Source organism: Mastomys coucha, unplaced genomic scaffold (assembly GCF_008632895.1).
Source record: "Mastomys coucha isolate ucsf_1 unplaced genomic scaffold, UCSF_Mcou_1 pScaffold5, whole genome shotgun sequence".
In the NCBI taxonomy this organism is placed as follows: Eukaryota; Metazoa; Chordata; class Mammalia; order Rodentia; family Muridae; genus Mastomys; species Mastomys coucha.
Window position 1 is genome coordinate 90,794,432 of NW_022196911.1, and position 15,000 is coordinate 90,809,431.

General features: G+C 53.8%; 1 protein-coding gene across 1 annotated transcript in view; it reads left to right on the forward strand.

The window, feature by feature from the left end:
- Col1a1 (collagen type I alpha 1 chain) overlaps window positions 1-14,804 on the forward strand; it is a 16,581-nt gene extending 1,777 nt beyond the window's left edge. Inside the window, exons 3-51 of the mRNA XM_031354061.1 lie at window positions 5-12; window positions 132-167; window positions 258-359; window positions 1,121-1,189; window positions 1,428-1,472; window positions 1,630-1,683; window positions 1,829-1,882; window positions 2,300-2,353; window positions 2,473-2,526; window positions 2,857-2,910; window positions 3,012-3,056; window positions 3,155-3,208; window positions 3,322-3,366; window positions 3,500-3,553; window positions 3,800-3,898; window positions 3,988-4,032; window positions 4,125-4,223; window positions 4,351-4,404; window positions 4,585-4,692; window positions 4,789-4,842; window positions 5,123-5,221; window positions 5,329-5,382; window positions 5,473-5,571; window positions 6,106-6,159; window positions 6,353-6,406; window positions 6,504-6,557; window positions 6,666-6,719; window positions 7,108-7,152; window positions 7,243-7,341; window positions 7,546-7,653; window positions 7,988-8,095; window positions 8,294-8,347; window positions 8,498-8,551; window positions 8,795-8,902; window positions 8,991-9,044; window positions 9,158-9,211; window positions 9,342-9,503; window positions 9,605-9,712; window positions 10,073-10,180; window positions 10,286-10,339; window positions 10,452-10,559; window positions 10,929-10,982; window positions 11,102-11,209; window positions 11,534-11,587; window positions 11,897-12,004; window positions 12,091-12,373; window positions 12,517-12,707; window positions 12,913-13,155; window positions 13,286-14,804. Coding sequence (XP_031209921.1) covers window positions 5-12; window positions 132-167; window positions 258-359; window positions 1,121-1,189; window positions 1,428-1,472; window positions 1,630-1,683; window positions 1,829-1,882; window positions 2,300-2,353; window positions 2,473-2,526; window positions 2,857-2,910; window positions 3,012-3,056; window positions 3,155-3,208; window positions 3,322-3,366; window positions 3,500-3,553; window positions 3,800-3,898; window positions 3,988-4,032; window positions 4,125-4,223; window positions 4,351-4,404; window positions 4,585-4,692; window positions 4,789-4,842; window positions 5,123-5,221; window positions 5,329-5,382; window positions 5,473-5,571; window positions 6,106-6,159; window positions 6,353-6,406; window positions 6,504-6,557; window positions 6,666-6,719; window positions 7,108-7,152; window positions 7,243-7,341; window positions 7,546-7,653; window positions 7,988-8,095; window positions 8,294-8,347; window positions 8,498-8,551; window positions 8,795-8,902; window positions 8,991-9,044; window positions 9,158-9,211; window positions 9,342-9,503; window positions 9,605-9,712; window positions 10,073-10,180; window positions 10,286-10,339; window positions 10,452-10,559; window positions 10,929-10,982; window positions 11,102-11,209; window positions 11,534-11,587; window positions 11,897-12,004; window positions 12,091-12,373; window positions 12,517-12,707; window positions 12,913-13,155; window positions 13,286-13,432 — 4,067 coding nt within the window. The 3' untranslated portion in view covers window positions 13,433-14,804. The remainder of the gene's footprint in view (window positions 1-4; window positions 13-131; window positions 168-257; window positions 360-1,120; window positions 1,190-1,427; window positions 1,473-1,629; window positions 1,684-1,828; window positions 1,883-2,299; window positions 2,354-2,472; window positions 2,527-2,856; window positions 2,911-3,011; window positions 3,057-3,154; window positions 3,209-3,321; window positions 3,367-3,499; window positions 3,554-3,799; window positions 3,899-3,987; window positions 4,033-4,124; window positions 4,224-4,350; window positions 4,405-4,584; window positions 4,693-4,788; window positions 4,843-5,122; window positions 5,222-5,328; window positions 5,383-5,472; window positions 5,572-6,105; window positions 6,160-6,352; window positions 6,407-6,503; window positions 6,558-6,665; window positions 6,720-7,107; window positions 7,153-7,242; window positions 7,342-7,545; window positions 7,654-7,987; window positions 8,096-8,293; window positions 8,348-8,497; window positions 8,552-8,794; window positions 8,903-8,990; window positions 9,045-9,157; window positions 9,212-9,341; window positions 9,504-9,604; window positions 9,713-10,072; window positions 10,181-10,285; window positions 10,340-10,451; window positions 10,560-10,928; window positions 10,983-11,101; window positions 11,210-11,533; window positions 11,588-11,896; window positions 12,005-12,090; window positions 12,374-12,516; window positions 12,708-12,912; window positions 13,156-13,285) is intronic.
- Window positions 14,805-15,000: the final 196 nt, after the last annotated feature.

Genomic DNA, 15,000 nt, shown 5'->3' on the forward strand with positions numbered 1-15,000 from the left:
GTAGGAGTCGAGGTAATAGTCTGCTCCCTACTTTCCGCCCTCCCGTCCACGACCCCCATTGTCCTCCAGTAAACTCCGATTTTCTTTGGTTCTCTAACCGGCCTCTTGTTTCTTCATCCTCAATCCCACAGGGACCCAAGGGAGACCCTGGTCCCCAAGGCCCAAGGGTAAGCATTGGACTCTAAGTGAGCTGGGAAACTGGAGGGGGCGTGGCTCTGACGTGTGCTCATAGCAGCCCCCTCTGTCTCTTGGTGCAGGGACCCGTTGGCCCCCCTGGACGAGATGGCATCCCTGGACAGCCTGGACTTCCTGGTCCTCCTGGTCCCCCTGGGCCCCCCGGACCCCCTGGCCTTGGAGGAGTAAGTAGACCTTGGAGATCCCAGACCAGAGTGACTCCCTGTTTTGTTGGTTGGTTGGTTTGTTTGTTTTTCTTTGCTTTGGTGTTGTCAGACATAACTTTATATTTTTAAATAATCATAAAAACAGAAAAGTTGCAATGGTACACAGAACTTCTATTTATTCTTCCACACAACCGCTTTATCACTTTCTGGTCACCCAGATCTCTATGTCTCTGTGTGTCCTGGACCATTTGAGATATAAGTTGCCAAGAACATACATGCCCATGCCTTATGGTCTTAAACACATTTTCTAAGGGCAAGTACATTCTCCTATGGGACCATAGCACCAAATTTAATGTTGATCTAGCACTATTGCCTGATGTGCAATCCTACTTTCAGACTTCACCAATACCTCCTAAAGTGTTCCCCCTCCTGTCTAAGACCACCAACTGCATTCCATCATCTCATTCCTTTGGTTCCCACCAATGTAGACTGTTTCTGAGGCTCTTTGCCATCCTTGACTCAGCAAGGCTTTGAAGAGTCTGTCTGTTGGGCAGAGGGTGTTATTTTATAGGTTCTTCTGCAGTTTGGGATTGTCTGGTTAGATCAGGTTCAGTTGAGGTGCCTGATGCGGGAGTATCGTACAGGCTGTATTGCTGTCTCTCTTAGTTAATTACTTACGGAAGCATTTGTCGGCTTGTCCCATTACCGCCAGGGTCTCCTGGCTTTCAGTTTACCATCCTGAGTCCAATTTCTCACGCACTCTCTCTTGTTTTTTCTAGAACTTTGCTCCCCAGATGTCCTATGGCTACGATGAGAAATCAGCTGGAGTTTCCGTGCCTGGCCCCATGGTGAGCCACCAGGGGGAGCAGTGACCACGTAGAGGATAGGGATCCAGAAGAGAAAGGCCAATGATGCCCTACAAGGGGGTGGTACAGATAGCTCGGGTGGTAAAGACCACCTTTGGGACTTGAGATCTAGAGAAGATGCAGGACAGACAACTGTGATCTCCACGGGAAGCCATAGAAACAGATCTCTGAACACACTGCTTTTACTCACAGACATAAGCTGCTCTTTTTCCTTCTATAGGGTCCCTCTGGTCCTCGTGGTCTCCCTGGCCCCCCTGGTGCACCTGTACGTATCTAAGAGTCTTCATGTATTACTTTTGGCATGGGCTGTTGGGGTGGGGGATGGGAATAAGGGCAGAAGGCTGGTAGACATCTCTCATGAGAGGGAGACAGCCTGGAAGGAACCTGCCTTTCTGAGCCTACCCTTCTTTCGTGTTCTTCAGGGTCCTCAAGGCTTCCAAGGCCCCCCTGGTGAACCCGGCGAGCCTGGCGCTTCAGTAAGTTAGTCCTCCATGCCAGCACATCTCCGTCTCCACAGATTCTCCTGTGGAAAGTCACTCATACTGAGTGAGGCATGGCTTGTCACCTCCTCCTTGTTGTCTCTCATCTTGGAATTCTAAATGCTTCTCCTGTCTCCTCTAGGGTCCAATGGGTCCCCGAGGTCCCCCTGGCCCTCCTGGCAAGAACGGAGATGATGTAAGTAGCCCCAGGGGGAAGATACTTTTGAATCCTGTGGCCTTCCCTATGTGGGTCCTGAAATCCTCCCAGCAGGGTCTCACCACCAATAACCAGGGGAAGAGAACTCAAGATGGCCCTTGGCACTGATCTTTCCAGTAAATAGAATGTTTTAGTGAGACAGCCCCCATCACTACCTGCATCCTCACCCCAATCTCCATCCCTTGGAGGAATCCAGGTTTAAGGGCTCTGGGTGAGTTGATGTGGAAATGAATACACCACTGTAGATCTAAACTGAGTTTTAGGTTAGAAATTAGATTTGATCCCCTAGACGGACTCCACCCTTCAATAACCCCCAGTAAACCTGAGTCCTCCCACCCTTTCCCAGTATGGGGGATAGAGGAGGCATTGCCATAATGGGCTTTTCTCTCTCTGCAGGGGGAAGCTGGCAAGCCTGGCCGTCCTGGTGAGCGTGGACCTCCTGGGCCTCAGGTGAGCAGGATGTGAGGGTAGGCCCAGGGCTGACTGCACTGGGGATGCATTTAGGAGCAATATTCACAGAGCCCTTCCTGCTGACACCTTTCCAAGTCCTCATGTGCCTTCCTCTCCAGGGTGCTCGTGGATTACCTGGAACAGCTGGCCTCCCGGGAATGAAGGGACACCGAGTAAGTCTCTTTGGGCGTCACTGAAGCTCCCAAAGTCCCAAGTTACTATTCTGTCCCCTTCCCTAAGAGATCCTGTTGTGAATCATGTTAGATGGTAGCTACAAATGTCTCAAAGACCATAGGTTAGACATCTGAAAGAATTTCCTTTTGTGGGGGGAAGAAGTCCCAGTAAAGAGACTGACTGGGATGATTGGTGAATGGGAATCTACTTTAGCTCAGAGACAGGGAGATGGCTGGAGATCTTTCAAAAGTTATTGTCAAGTCTGTGTGGGTGCCAATGTGGTATACTCCCCCCACGGGGTCTTACTTTCTCTCTTTTTCTCCATTAAGGGTTTCAGTGGTTTGGATGGTGCCAAAGGAGATGCTGGTCCTGCTGGTCCTAAGGTAAGATACTGTTATCTTAACTTAAGGTAAGGAGGTCCTGAATTACCCGCACCCAACAGTCCCACTATACATGAATACTTCACTCTGTTCTCTGTTCCTAGGGAGAGCCCGGCAGTCCTGGTGAAAATGGAGCTCCTGGACAGATGGTGAGTATGCCAGCTTGAGCGATAGGGGGCGCTCCAAGAGGGAGGCGGCGGAAGAAGGTGTCTCCATCTCACTCGACCTCCCTTGGTTTCATTATTAGGGTCCCCGAGGTCTGCCCGGTGAGAGAGGTCGTCCTGGACCCCCTGGCACTGCTGTAAGTACTCCTGCCCCCTTGGATGCCCCTGGGCTCTGGTTGGGGTTCTCCAGGGACTAGGGGAACTGGCCAGTGCTCAGGGAACATAATTGGACATCCCCTCTCCCTTGCAGGGTGCTCGTGGTAACGACGGTGCTGTTGGTGCTGCTGGGCCCCCTGTAAGTATGGCCTTGACTTTGAGTATGGGAGTGGGTTGAGGCCCCAGGGTCAGCTCTTGGGGCTGACATCAGCCATTGGAACTTAGAAGCTCTTTGTCACCACCTTGTAGCTAAACTCCCATTTCATTCACAGGGTCCCATGGGCCCCGCTGGCCCTCCTGGCTTCCCTGGTGCAGTTGGTGCTAAGGTGAGATTCGTTCTCTTTTTGAACATGATTGTCTTAGGCTATGGGCTAGGTGTCACCCCAGATCAGAGAAGCCCAGGCTGGCAAGAGTGAAGTACATTCCACAACACCCTTATCCTGGTGTCCCCTCCCTAGCTCTCAAAGTCCTCATCCTTGCACCCCCCCACACCCCCCCCCCGCCCTCCAACACCTGACATCCAGAAGTAATGCTGGGTGCCCTGTTCTGATGTGTGCTTTCCTCCAATCTAGGGTGAAGCTGGTCCCCAAGGAACCCGAGGCTCTGAAGGTCCCCAGGGTGTGCGTGGTGAGCCCGGACCCCCTGGCCCTGCTGGTGCTGCTGGTCCTGCTGTAAGTGTCCTCCCTGCTGCTGACCCCTGTGCGGCTTGCCAGCTTCACAGTTCTAGGATGTCACTCACCCTCCTTTCTCTATGTGACAGGGAAACCCTGGTGCTGATGGACAACCTGGTGCTAAAGGTGCCAATGTAAGTCTCTAGCAGCCCTCCTCCTATGCCCACCTGCCACCTGCCCCATGCCCTCCATCCCTGGGCTAAAATATCTGTCCTGACTCCTGCAGGGTGCTCCTGGTATTGCTGGTGCTCCTGGCTTCCCCGGTGCCCGAGGCCCCTCTGGACCCCAGGGCCCCAGCGGCGCTCCCGGTCCCAAGGGTAACAGCGTAAGTATAAGACTCTCTCTTCTGCCCGGCTCATGCTCTAGCTCCCGTGTGCCCCCTTCTGGAGAAACATGCACTTGCGAGCCAACAGAGCAACTCCAATTCTTATCCTCTTTCTCTCTCTACCCAGGGTGAACCTGGTGCTCCTGGCAACAAAGGAGATACTGGTGCCAAGGGAGAACCCGTAAGTCACACATCACCCCTTTTCCCCTCAGCCCCCAGGACCAGGAAGCCTCACAAGGGAGCTCCAGGGAGGAAGGGAGCCCCCATCTCATACCCAGAAGCCCCGTTGCTAGAGGCCAACATCATAGGCTCCTGGGCTTGTGCCCCCTCACCAAGGCCACTCCCTTTCTGCCTACTTCAGGGCCCTGCTGGAGTTCAAGGTCCCCCTGGCCCTGCTGGAGAAGAAGGAAAACGAGGAGCCCGTGGTGAACCTGGACCTAGCGGCCTGCCCGGACCTCCTGGCGAGCGTGTAAGTGTGCCCTATGTCTCTCCTCCTTTGCTCTTAGTGCTTGCCCAGTGCTGTGGTGGTAATTGGGCTCACTGGCCTTTTTTCTTCTCCCTGCAGGGTGGACCTGGTAGCCGTGGTTTCCCTGGTGCTGATGGTGTTGCTGGCCCCAAGGTAATCTCTCTTCCTGGCAGAGAAGCTGACTGCCCAGCTGCCTGACATCACCTCCCTGACAGTACTGTTTACATCCACCTGTACTCATGTCCACAACTGGGTTCCCTGCCACCTGTGCCCATGGCTGTGTCTCCCTCCTCCTCATGTTTGGCCTCTCTTTGGAATCCCCATGAATCCCCCTCAAAGTCCCAGACCTTGTCCCAGCACAAAGAGGATGCTAACCCATGGTAATAAAGCCAAGGCTGTGACCCTGAGGCGTCTGTGACTTCTCGCCACTTAGGGTCCTGCTGGTGAACGTGGTGCTCCTGGCCCTGCTGGTCCCAAAGGTTCTCCTGGTGAAGCCGGTCGCCCCGGTGAAGCTGGTCTCCCTGGTGCCAAGGTGAGATCATTTGTCCCACGTGGGACTTGGGGAAGCCTGCAGCTGGTGCTCCAGACTCCCCTTCCCATCCCCCTCCTCGTCATTCATGCTCTCCTGCCTCTCCCTAGGGTCTCACTGGCAGCCCTGGCAGCCCTGGCCCTGATGGCAAAACCGGCCCCCCTGTAAGTATGCCTTTTCTCTCACGCCTCACCTCTACCCTCCTGCATGCCTACCTTAGTCCTCACCACAACTCTTGTGCCTCCTGTCCTCAGGGTCCCGCTGGTCAAGATGGTCGCCCTGGACCTGCAGGTCCTCCTGGAGCCCGTGGCCAGGCTGGTGTGATGGGATTCCCTGGACCTAAGGGTACCGCTGTGAGTATTCAGTGAGGAACATTGCAGAACCCAGAACAGGCATACTAACTTGACCGACATGCTGTGTGACCCCAGGGCCTTTACGGACCCTTTTCTGGACCCATTAGTGAAATAAGAGACCGTTGGCTCCATGATCATCATTTTGTCCTTGACAAATAAGTATTGTTGCTAGGCAGGCTTCCCTGAACACACAGATAAGATGGTCTTTTTATGTGATAGTCACATCCAAGTTTGGTAAGGAGAGGAGAGCCTTGAGATGACCACCATTAGCAGTTCAAGTCATTGAAGGTGTGTGTCAAGGGGAAGGAAGAGGAAAGAGTGACCAGGAAGGAGCCTCAGGCATCTGCTTTGGGTGCAGGAAGAGAGGACAAGCATTGGATGCTACCAAGACCTTCCCTAGACCCTGAATCTTGCCAACCTCATGTAATCTTCTTGAACAGAAAGCCCCCCTGGGAACACTCACTATAATGAGAAGTCCTTGACTCTAATGAGTCTTGACCTATGTCCCTCAATCTTCCCTCGCTTTCTACACAGGGAGAACCTGGGAAGGCTGGAGAACGAGGTGTCCCCGGACCCCCTGGCGCTGTTGTAAGTATCTCTTTTGAGTCTCTGTCACCTTTCTGTCCCTGCCCATGACATACACCATCCTCACATGGCAGGAGTCTACAGCCCCTGATGAGAACATCAGAAGTCACTAGTGGGCTCTGCTGTGTCTCAGAGGTCCAGTCCCTACCTGCTGCTGCCATCTGACCACACTGAATTTGTCACCTTCTCCCCACAGGGTCCTGCTGGCAAAGATGGAGAAGCTGGAGCTCAGGGAGCCCCTGGCCCTGCTGTAAGTATCCCTGTCTGCAAGCCCTGGGGAGCAGGAAAGGTGAGACCTTGCCTCTCCTTGGACTGTATTCATGAGCACTGCCTCTTCTCTACGACAGGGTCCTGCTGGAGAGAGAGGTGAACAAGGTCCCGCTGGCTCCCCTGGATTCCAGGTAAGGCTTCATAATTTAAGTTTGTAGGGAAGAGTACAGAACGCTCCTTTGTTAACTGTTAAAGATTCTAAATCTTTCCTCTTCTCCCCTCCACCTCCCACCTTATAGGGTCTTCCTGGTCCTGCTGGTCCTCCTGGTGAAGCAGGCAAGCCTGGTGAACAGGTAAGAGGTAGCAGCTGGCCAGAAGGTGGGAACAGGCAAGAAATACAAAGAAAAAGACCACCCACTGCCCGTAGCTGATCAGGAAACCACCAGCTAGAGGGACAGGGATTAAACACCAGGGGAGGACTTTGGATACACCAGAGTGTGAGGGCACTCACTGCATATGATCTGGCAGTGGCTATGTGCCTTCTAGGCAAGGTGACTTCTTTACAACCACCTCTGGAAGAACTCTGGCTTTACCTCAAGCCTTCCCATTGTAATGAGGAATTTCAGTTCTAAGCTGAGAATGTGTTCCTCTGGGCTCAGAGGACCATCTCCTAGGAAGAGGGGCAGAGGTTCTTTCTCAGGGAGAGGTTGGATTCACTGTCATTCCTCTTTCTACCCTTAGGGTGTTCCTGGAGACCTTGGTGCCCCTGGGCCCTCTGGCGCAAGAGTAAGTGAGCCCTCTCATGCACTTCCGTTACACCATCCTGGGCCTGGTCCTGTCTGTCAGAGCATCATGTGCTCTTTCCTTCCTTTCTAGGGCGAGAGAGGTTTCCCTGGAGAGCGTGGTGTACAAGGTCCCCCAGGTCCTGCTGGTCCCCGAGGAAACAATGGTGCCCCCGGCAACGACGGTGCCAAGGTGAGGGCATCATGGAAAGGTGGGGGTGGTCATGACGCAGACCATAGGGCTTGAAGACAAGACCAGAGTTGGGGCCCCAGGGGGCCCAAGGTCGAGTCTGTGAGTTTGTCCTTCTGGTTAGAACCTGGGATCTGGGATCCACATATAAGCGAGCTCGTTTCTCTGAGAATTTTCCGAGACTCACTAATCTTGTTTACCAAACAGGGTGATACTGGTGCCCCCGGAGCTCCCGGTAGCCAGGGTGCCCCCGGTCTTCAGGGAATGCCTGGTGAACGTGGTGCAGCTGGTCTTCCAGGTCCTAAGGGTGACAGAGTAAGTCAACCTTCCCCTCCCCTGAGCCCTTGCTGGTTCTCATTTATCTCCTTGCTTTGCTAGTTAATTTAACACCTGTGATTCAGGCCCTTCTGATATGATACATGGGGATGAAAGTTGGGGCATCTTCCTGATGGAGGTTGCTTTATTTATCACTCTGTAGAATTTAGAGGCCTCTTAACCCAGGTTCCACCTGAATCCCCAGGTAGGCACCTTTAACCCCTGAAAGAACATTGTGTCCTTGGCAGGGCCTCTGAAATACATCCACAGAATGCTGTAGCTCAACTCTTGGCCCCAAATCTGGAAGTCTCAGATTTTTTTCCCCTGTTTTTAGGGTGATGCTGGTCCCAAAGGTGCTGATGGTTCTCCTGGCAAAGATGGCGCCCGTGGTCTGACTGGTCCCATTGGTCCTCCTGGCCCTGCTGGTGCCCCTGGTGACAAGGTTAGTAGCTATCCTCTCCACCTTATTTCTTAACACAAAGCTTTCTCTGCAAGCTCAGGTGGGGCTCTGCAGGGAAGGCAGGTCCTGCCATATGAAGCTGGTTCAAGGGTCCCAGCAAGTTCAAGGGACCAGGAGGGAGGGAAGGTGTCATTGGTTCATCTCCCAGGAGAATTCAGAGTTCCTGTCTCTCCCTCATAGGGTGAAACTGGTCCCAGTGGTCCTCCCGGCCCCACCGGAGCTCGTGGTGCTCCCGTAAGTACAGAAGACCCTGATGAGATCTCTGCTCAGCCCTCCTCTCCTATCTGCTTCCTGCCCCCACCCCAAACCCCATTCCTTTACTCCATCCGTTCATCTCCTTCCCTAATGTTGAGACATCTCTCTAAAGTCATCTTCTTCTTCTAGGGAGACCGTGGTGAGGCTGGTCCCCCTGGTCCTGCTGGCTTCGCTGGCCCCCCTGTGAGTATCAAGACCCTCCTCATTTTCTGTCCCCAGCTGAGACACGAGGCATGGGACCTTGGGTGACTGAATGAGGACAGAAGTGTTACCCTGAGTCAAAGGAGAAGGGTGGGAGGTACTGGTTGTCTCCAAGTGTCTCTGCATCTCCAAGTCCCTATCTGTGACCCCTTCTCTAGCCCAGAGGCCCTCTGCTCCCAGGTTGCCTCATCCACTCCTCCACTCTCCACTTTCCCTCCTGCCTAGGGTGCTGATGGCCAACCTGGTGCGAAAGGTGAACCTGGTGATACTGGTGTTAAAGGTGACGCTGGTCCTCCTGGCCCTGCTGGTCCTGCTGGACCCCCCGGACCCATTGTAAGTATCTCATCTTCTGTACCATAAGCTTTGAATAGCCTTGGACTTAGGGCTAGCCTGGATCTCATACCTTGGCACTCTCTTACAGGGTAACGTTGGTGCTCCTGGACCCAAAGGTTCTCGTGGTGCTGCTGGTCCCCCTGTGAGTACCCTCTGCATCTCTGTCGTGACTCCCCAAAGGCAGGGACGGGAGGAGATCAGGCCAGGAAACAAGTGACCGTTCACTTCTGACTAACCAATGTTCTCTCCCATCAGGGTGCTACTGGTTTCCCTGGTGCTGCTGGCCGTGTTGGTCCCCCTGGTCCCTCTGTGAGTATCTGTGGTTCTGGAATGGGGATGGGGTGAGACATGAACTGTCAGGACAGCAGGCCTGGCTGGGGCTTGCGACTGTGATGCCTTGAAAGCCTGGATTCTGACAGTCCCTCTTGTGCCCATCTAGGGAAATGCTGGACCCCCTGGCCCTCCTGGTCCCGTTGGCAAAGAAGGGGGCAAGGGTCCCCGTGGTGAGACTGGCCCCGCTGGACGTCCCGGTGAAGTTGGTCCCCCAGGTCCCCCTGGCCCTGCTGGTGAGAAAGGATCTCCCGGTGCTGATGGACCTGCTGTAAGTGCTAACTCAGATCTCTCTATTTCTGGAGAGCTCTAGAGTTGTGTGTGTTTCCTGTGCTACTGTGAGTCCTTCTCACTCCCATCTGCCTCCCACAGGGTTCTCCTGGTACCCCTGGACCTCAGGGTATTGCTGGACAGCGTGGTGTGGTCGGTCTTCCCGGTCAGAGAGGAGAAAGAGGCTTCCCTGGTCTTCCTGGGCCCTCTGTGAGTGTTCCTTCATCTTGGGGTCTCCAAGGAGAATCGTCCTAGGACTTGGTTACTAGAAGGGGCAGGATAGCAGTGGTGGAGACAAGGAGTGCAAATGTGATAGAAATGCTCTCACAGTACCCAGGTAGTGGTGATGGTGGCGCACACCTTCAATCCTAGCACTAAGGAGGCAGAGGCAGGTGAATCCTTGAGTTCAAGACCAGCCTGGTCAACAGAGTGACTGCCAGGAAATCCAGGGCTACACAGAGAAACCCTGCCTTGAAAACCAAACTAAACGAACACATACAAAAAAAAAAAAAAAAAAATCTCATGGCTTGAGCCACCACATCTGAACTCTGGCCTTACTCTGTTCTTTAGGGTGAACCCGGCAAACAAGGTCCTTCTGGATCAAGTGGTGAACGCGGTCCTCCTGGCCCCATGGGCCCCCCTGGATTGGCTGGCCCCCCTGGTGAATCTGGACGTGAGGTAAGCAGTCCCCCACCCCCTAGCTAGTGCCCATGCAGGACCCACTAGTCCTGCTCCTGACCTCCTCCCTGGAGGGACTCTCATCTCTCCCCACTCCCTCTATAGGGATCCCCTGGTGCTGAAGGCTCCCCTGGAAGAGATGGTGCTCCTGGTGCCAAGGTAAGAAGAGATCATGCCACACATCAGGCTGGACTCTGGTTTGCCCCTGCCCCTCCCCAGACTGGACACTTCATCTGAGGCTGACCCCATGACCTCTACCCTCTGCTCCCAGGGTGACCGTGGTGAGACTGGCCCCGCTGGCCCTCCTGGTGCCCCTGGTGCTCCTGGTGCTCCCGGCCCTGTTGGTCCCGCTGGCAAGAGTGGCGATCGTGGTGAGACTGTAAGTTGCTGAGCTCAGATGGGACCTCTTCTTCAGGCGTGTTCAAAGGCCTGAAAATGGATGAATTAATTACCTCACTCAGGCTGGGGAAGAAGAGGGTCTTGGGATGTGTCTGGGCCCTTGGCCTTCCTGGTAAAACATCCATAACTTGGCCTTCATGTAGGCAGGACTCTATCTTCCCCAAGGCATGGGGCTTGCCCCAGCTTATCACATGAAGCCTGGCTCTGGGGAGGTTTAATTGGGAATCAAGAGAGGTGGTCACAGCAGAAGAGATGTGGGTTAGGAGGAGTCTAGCCAAGGGGTAGGCTCACCCTGCAGCCCTCAGCCTTGGCTTCCCCAAGTCAGGATCTAACACTGTTTTCTCTCCAGGGTCCTGCTGGTCCTGCTGGTCCTATTGGCCCTGCTGGTGCCCGTGGCCCTGCTGTAAGTGTCCCATGCCCACCGCATGCCCTCTGAACACTGGCCCAGATGTGAACTGCATCCCACTCAACACTCAACAACGTGAACTTGCACCTGACAGCCTGCCTCCTCCTCTCTTTTAGGGACCCCAAGGCCCCCGTGGTGACAAGGGTGAGACAGGCGAACAAGGTGACAGAGGCATAAAGGGTCATCGTGGCTTCTCTGGTCTCCAGGGTCCTCCTGGCTCTCCTGTGAGTATACTCAACTTCCCAGGCCCTGGCTACCATCAGGCCTTTTCCACCATATCCTGATGCAGACTACGTAGTGGGATGGGAACACTCACCTCAGTATCTACTCTAGATAGACATTCTGACTCCTTCCCAGTGGGGTGGGGGGCTAGGAGAAAGGGAGGGGGGGCTAGAAGAGAGGGAGAGGGAGAGGAGAAGGGGGGAGGGGAGAGAGAGAAAGAGACAGAGAGAGAGAACTCAAAGAAAGATTGTGGGAGTGGTCTAGATTTCTAGAATGAGGGGACATGTTACCCCACTGCCCCTGAACTGCTTTTCTCTGTTCTTCAGGGTTCTCCTGGTGAACAAGGTCCCTCTGGAGCGTCTGGCCCTGCAGGTCCCCGGGTAAGTTGCACCTTGCATTACTTCTTCCGGAGTCCCTCCCTGTCTTGGTTACTTTTAGATATCCAGAGAAGAGTTCAGAGACCAGACAGGGATGGGGAGAAAAAAAAAAATCTTAGTCTTATAGAACCTTTGACCTTCTCACCCCTGCCCCTTGCAAGCCTAGTCATAGGAACTAGTTGAGGACCCTTTGAGACAGAAGCAGAGATTGGGCAGATCCAGCAGTGTGGGGACGGGGAGATACTTCTGAGCCAGAGTTGGGGGCTGCCTTGGATTCCTAGCCACTTTTTCTAACCATCTCTCTATCCCCAGGGTCCCCCTGGCTCTGCTGGTTCTCCTGGCAAAGACGGACTCAACGGTCTCCCTGGTCCCATTGGTCCCCCTGGTCCTCGAGGTCGCACTGGTGACAGCGGTCCTGCTGTATGTAGCTCCACATCCTCTGCCTCATGATTTTTCCCCAAGAAGACTTGAATACCCGTAAACCTTGATCTCCTTTCTCTTCTCAGGGTCCCCCCGGCCCTCCTGGACCCCCTGGCCCTCCTGGTCCTCCCAGCGGCGGTTACGACTTCAGCTTCCTGCCTCAGCCACCTCAAGAGAAGGCTCACGATGGTGGCCGCTACTACCGGGCCGATGATGCCAACGTCGTCCGTGACCGTGACCTTGAGGTGGACACCACCCTCAAGAGCCTGAGCCAGCAGATTGAGAACATCCGCAGCCCCGAAGGCAGCCGCAAGAACCCCGCCCGCACATGCCGTGACCTCAAGATGTGCCACTCTGACTGGAAGAGCGGTAAGGGCTAACCCCAGCCGCCTCCCCTCCCCCATCCTCTTCTGCCCACCATGCTGCTTCCCTCATGTTTTTAATGCATCCCACTTTCCATATGGTGCTGACTGCCTACTTCTCCTGACTCTGCGTTGTCCTGCCCACTTCAGGAGAGTACTGGATCGACCCTAACCAAGGCTGCAACCTGGATGCCATCAAGGTCTACTGCAACATGGAGACAGGTCAGACCTGTGTGTTCCCCACTCAGCCCACTGTGCCTCAGAAGAACTGGTACATCAGCCCGAACCCCAAGGAAAAGAAGCATGTCTGGTTTGGAGAGAGCATGACCGATGGATTCCCGGTAAGTGAGCCGAACCTCAGAGCCACTCTCCAGGAGATGGGTTAAGTCTCGTGCACAGAAAGCACAGGAAGTCCTGGAGTGGATTTAATATGTGCTTAGTAGAAGGGCGGATACAGGTCTAGGATATAGGAGTCCTGGGTAGGAAAGCCAGGGACTAGAAGATTCACCTGATCGCTCAGTCTCCCTTCTCTCCGGCCCCGTGCAGTTCGCATACGGAAGCCAGGGCTCCGACCCCGCCGATGTCGCTATCCAGCTGACCTTCTTGCGCCTGATGTCCACCGAGGCCTCCCAGAACATCACCTATCACTGCAAGAACAGCGTAGCCTACATGGACCAGCAGACTGGCAACCTCAAGAAGTCCCTGCTCCTCCAGGGCTCCAACGAGATCGAGCTCAGGGGCGAAGGCAACAGTCGCTTCACCTACAGCACCCTTGTGGACGGCTGCACGGTGAGTCCCCCAGACTGGGTCCAGCCCGCCTCTTTGGGCATATGTTTTGCTTTTCTGACAGAGCAGAATGAGCCTCACTCCATCTCTGCCCTTGGTAATGACCCTCTCCTGCTGTCTTCATTCACTCCAGAGTCACACCGGAACTTGGGGCAAGACAGTCATCGAGTACAAAACCACCAAGACCTCCCGCCTGCCCATCATCGATGTGGCTCCCCTGGACATCGGTGCCCCAGACCAGGAATTCGGACTAGACATTGGCCCTGCCTGCTTCGTGTAAACTCCCTCCACCCCAATCTGGTTCCCTCCCACCCAGCCCACTTTCCCCCAACCCTGGAAACAGACGAACAACCCAAACTCAATTTCCCCGAAAGCCAAAAACTGGGAGACAATTTCACATGGACTTTGGAAAACATTTTTTTCCTTTGCATTCATCTTTCAAACTTAGTTTTTATCTTTGACCAACTGAACGTGACCAAAAAAAAAAAAAACCAAAAAAACCAAAAGTGCTTTCAACCTTACCAAAAAGAAAAAAAAAAAAAAGAATAAATAAATAACTTTTTAAAAAAGGAAGCTTGGTCCTCTTGCTTGAAGACCTATGTGGGTATAAGTCCCTTTCTGCCCACTGGGCTTATGATACCCCAAATGTTGCCTTTCCTCTTCCTTTCTCCACCCCCTCTTGGGGCCTCTCCTCCATTGCTCCCCAAATTTAAGTCTCCCCAAAGACACAGGAAATAATGCATTGCCTGCCCAGCAAGCAAAGACAATGCTGAATCATCCCACCAGCCCCTCAACCCCCCAGCCTACTTCCCTACCCAGCATCCTCAAATCCTGCCGGGACATGGGGTTCTTGGACTGTTGAAGGAGCCTAACCATCTGGCCTCTGCAACAAACCCCTCACTTTGTTTTTGAGGGCCTGTGCTGGGGGAGCCACCTGCCCCTCACAGGGGTTTCGAGCCAGGCAGGGTCACAGCAGACTGGAAACATCGGACATGCATGTGCAGGCTGGGTGGGAGAGACTGTTCCGTTCCTTGTGTAATTGTGTTGCTGAAAGACTACCTCGTTCTTGTCTTTGTGTGTCACCGGGGCAACTGTGTGGGGGCGGGGATGGGGGCAGGGTGGCAGGGTGCCCAGCTTGGTATCAAAGGTGCTACATCTCTGTGAAGGGGTGGGGTGGGAAGGAATTTCTGGTGCTATAGAAGCTGAGATGCTCCCTAGGCCAGCAAATGTTCCTTTTGTTCAAAGTATTTTTTTATTCTTTTTTTTTTTTTAAATGGATAGGGACTTGTGTGAATTTTTTTTTTTTTCCTGACGGTGCTATTTAACAAGGGAGGAGAGTGTGCCTACAGCCTGCTCACTCTCTACCCTCTCTCCACTCTTCTAGTTCCTGGGCCTATCTGCTCTCTCTCTCTCTCTCTCTCTCTCTCTCTCTCTCTCCTGAAACCCTCCCCTCTTGCCGCTGCTCCCTCCCCTCTGCCTCTCTGTCTGTCCTGCTTCAGGGTTTCAGAGCACCACTTTCCAAAGCACAAAGCAGTTTTACCCCTGGGGTGGGAGGAAACAAGAGACTCTGTACCTATTTTGTATGTGTATAATAATTTGAGATGTTTTTAATTATTTTGATTGCTGGAATAAAGCATGTGGAAATGACCCAAGGCATGTGCAGTGGCCTCTGAATTTCCTTCCTGGGACTTGGGGAGGTGGGGATCCAGGGACAGGGCTCTGGGATGGGGGAGAGGGCTTGCCTACTGCCCACGCCCTTTCTCTCTCTCCCACATTTCATCCAGATGCTGACGCTCTCCTCTTGCCTTTCTTCTACCTTAGACGTTTTTTCTTGCCTCTGTTACCTTT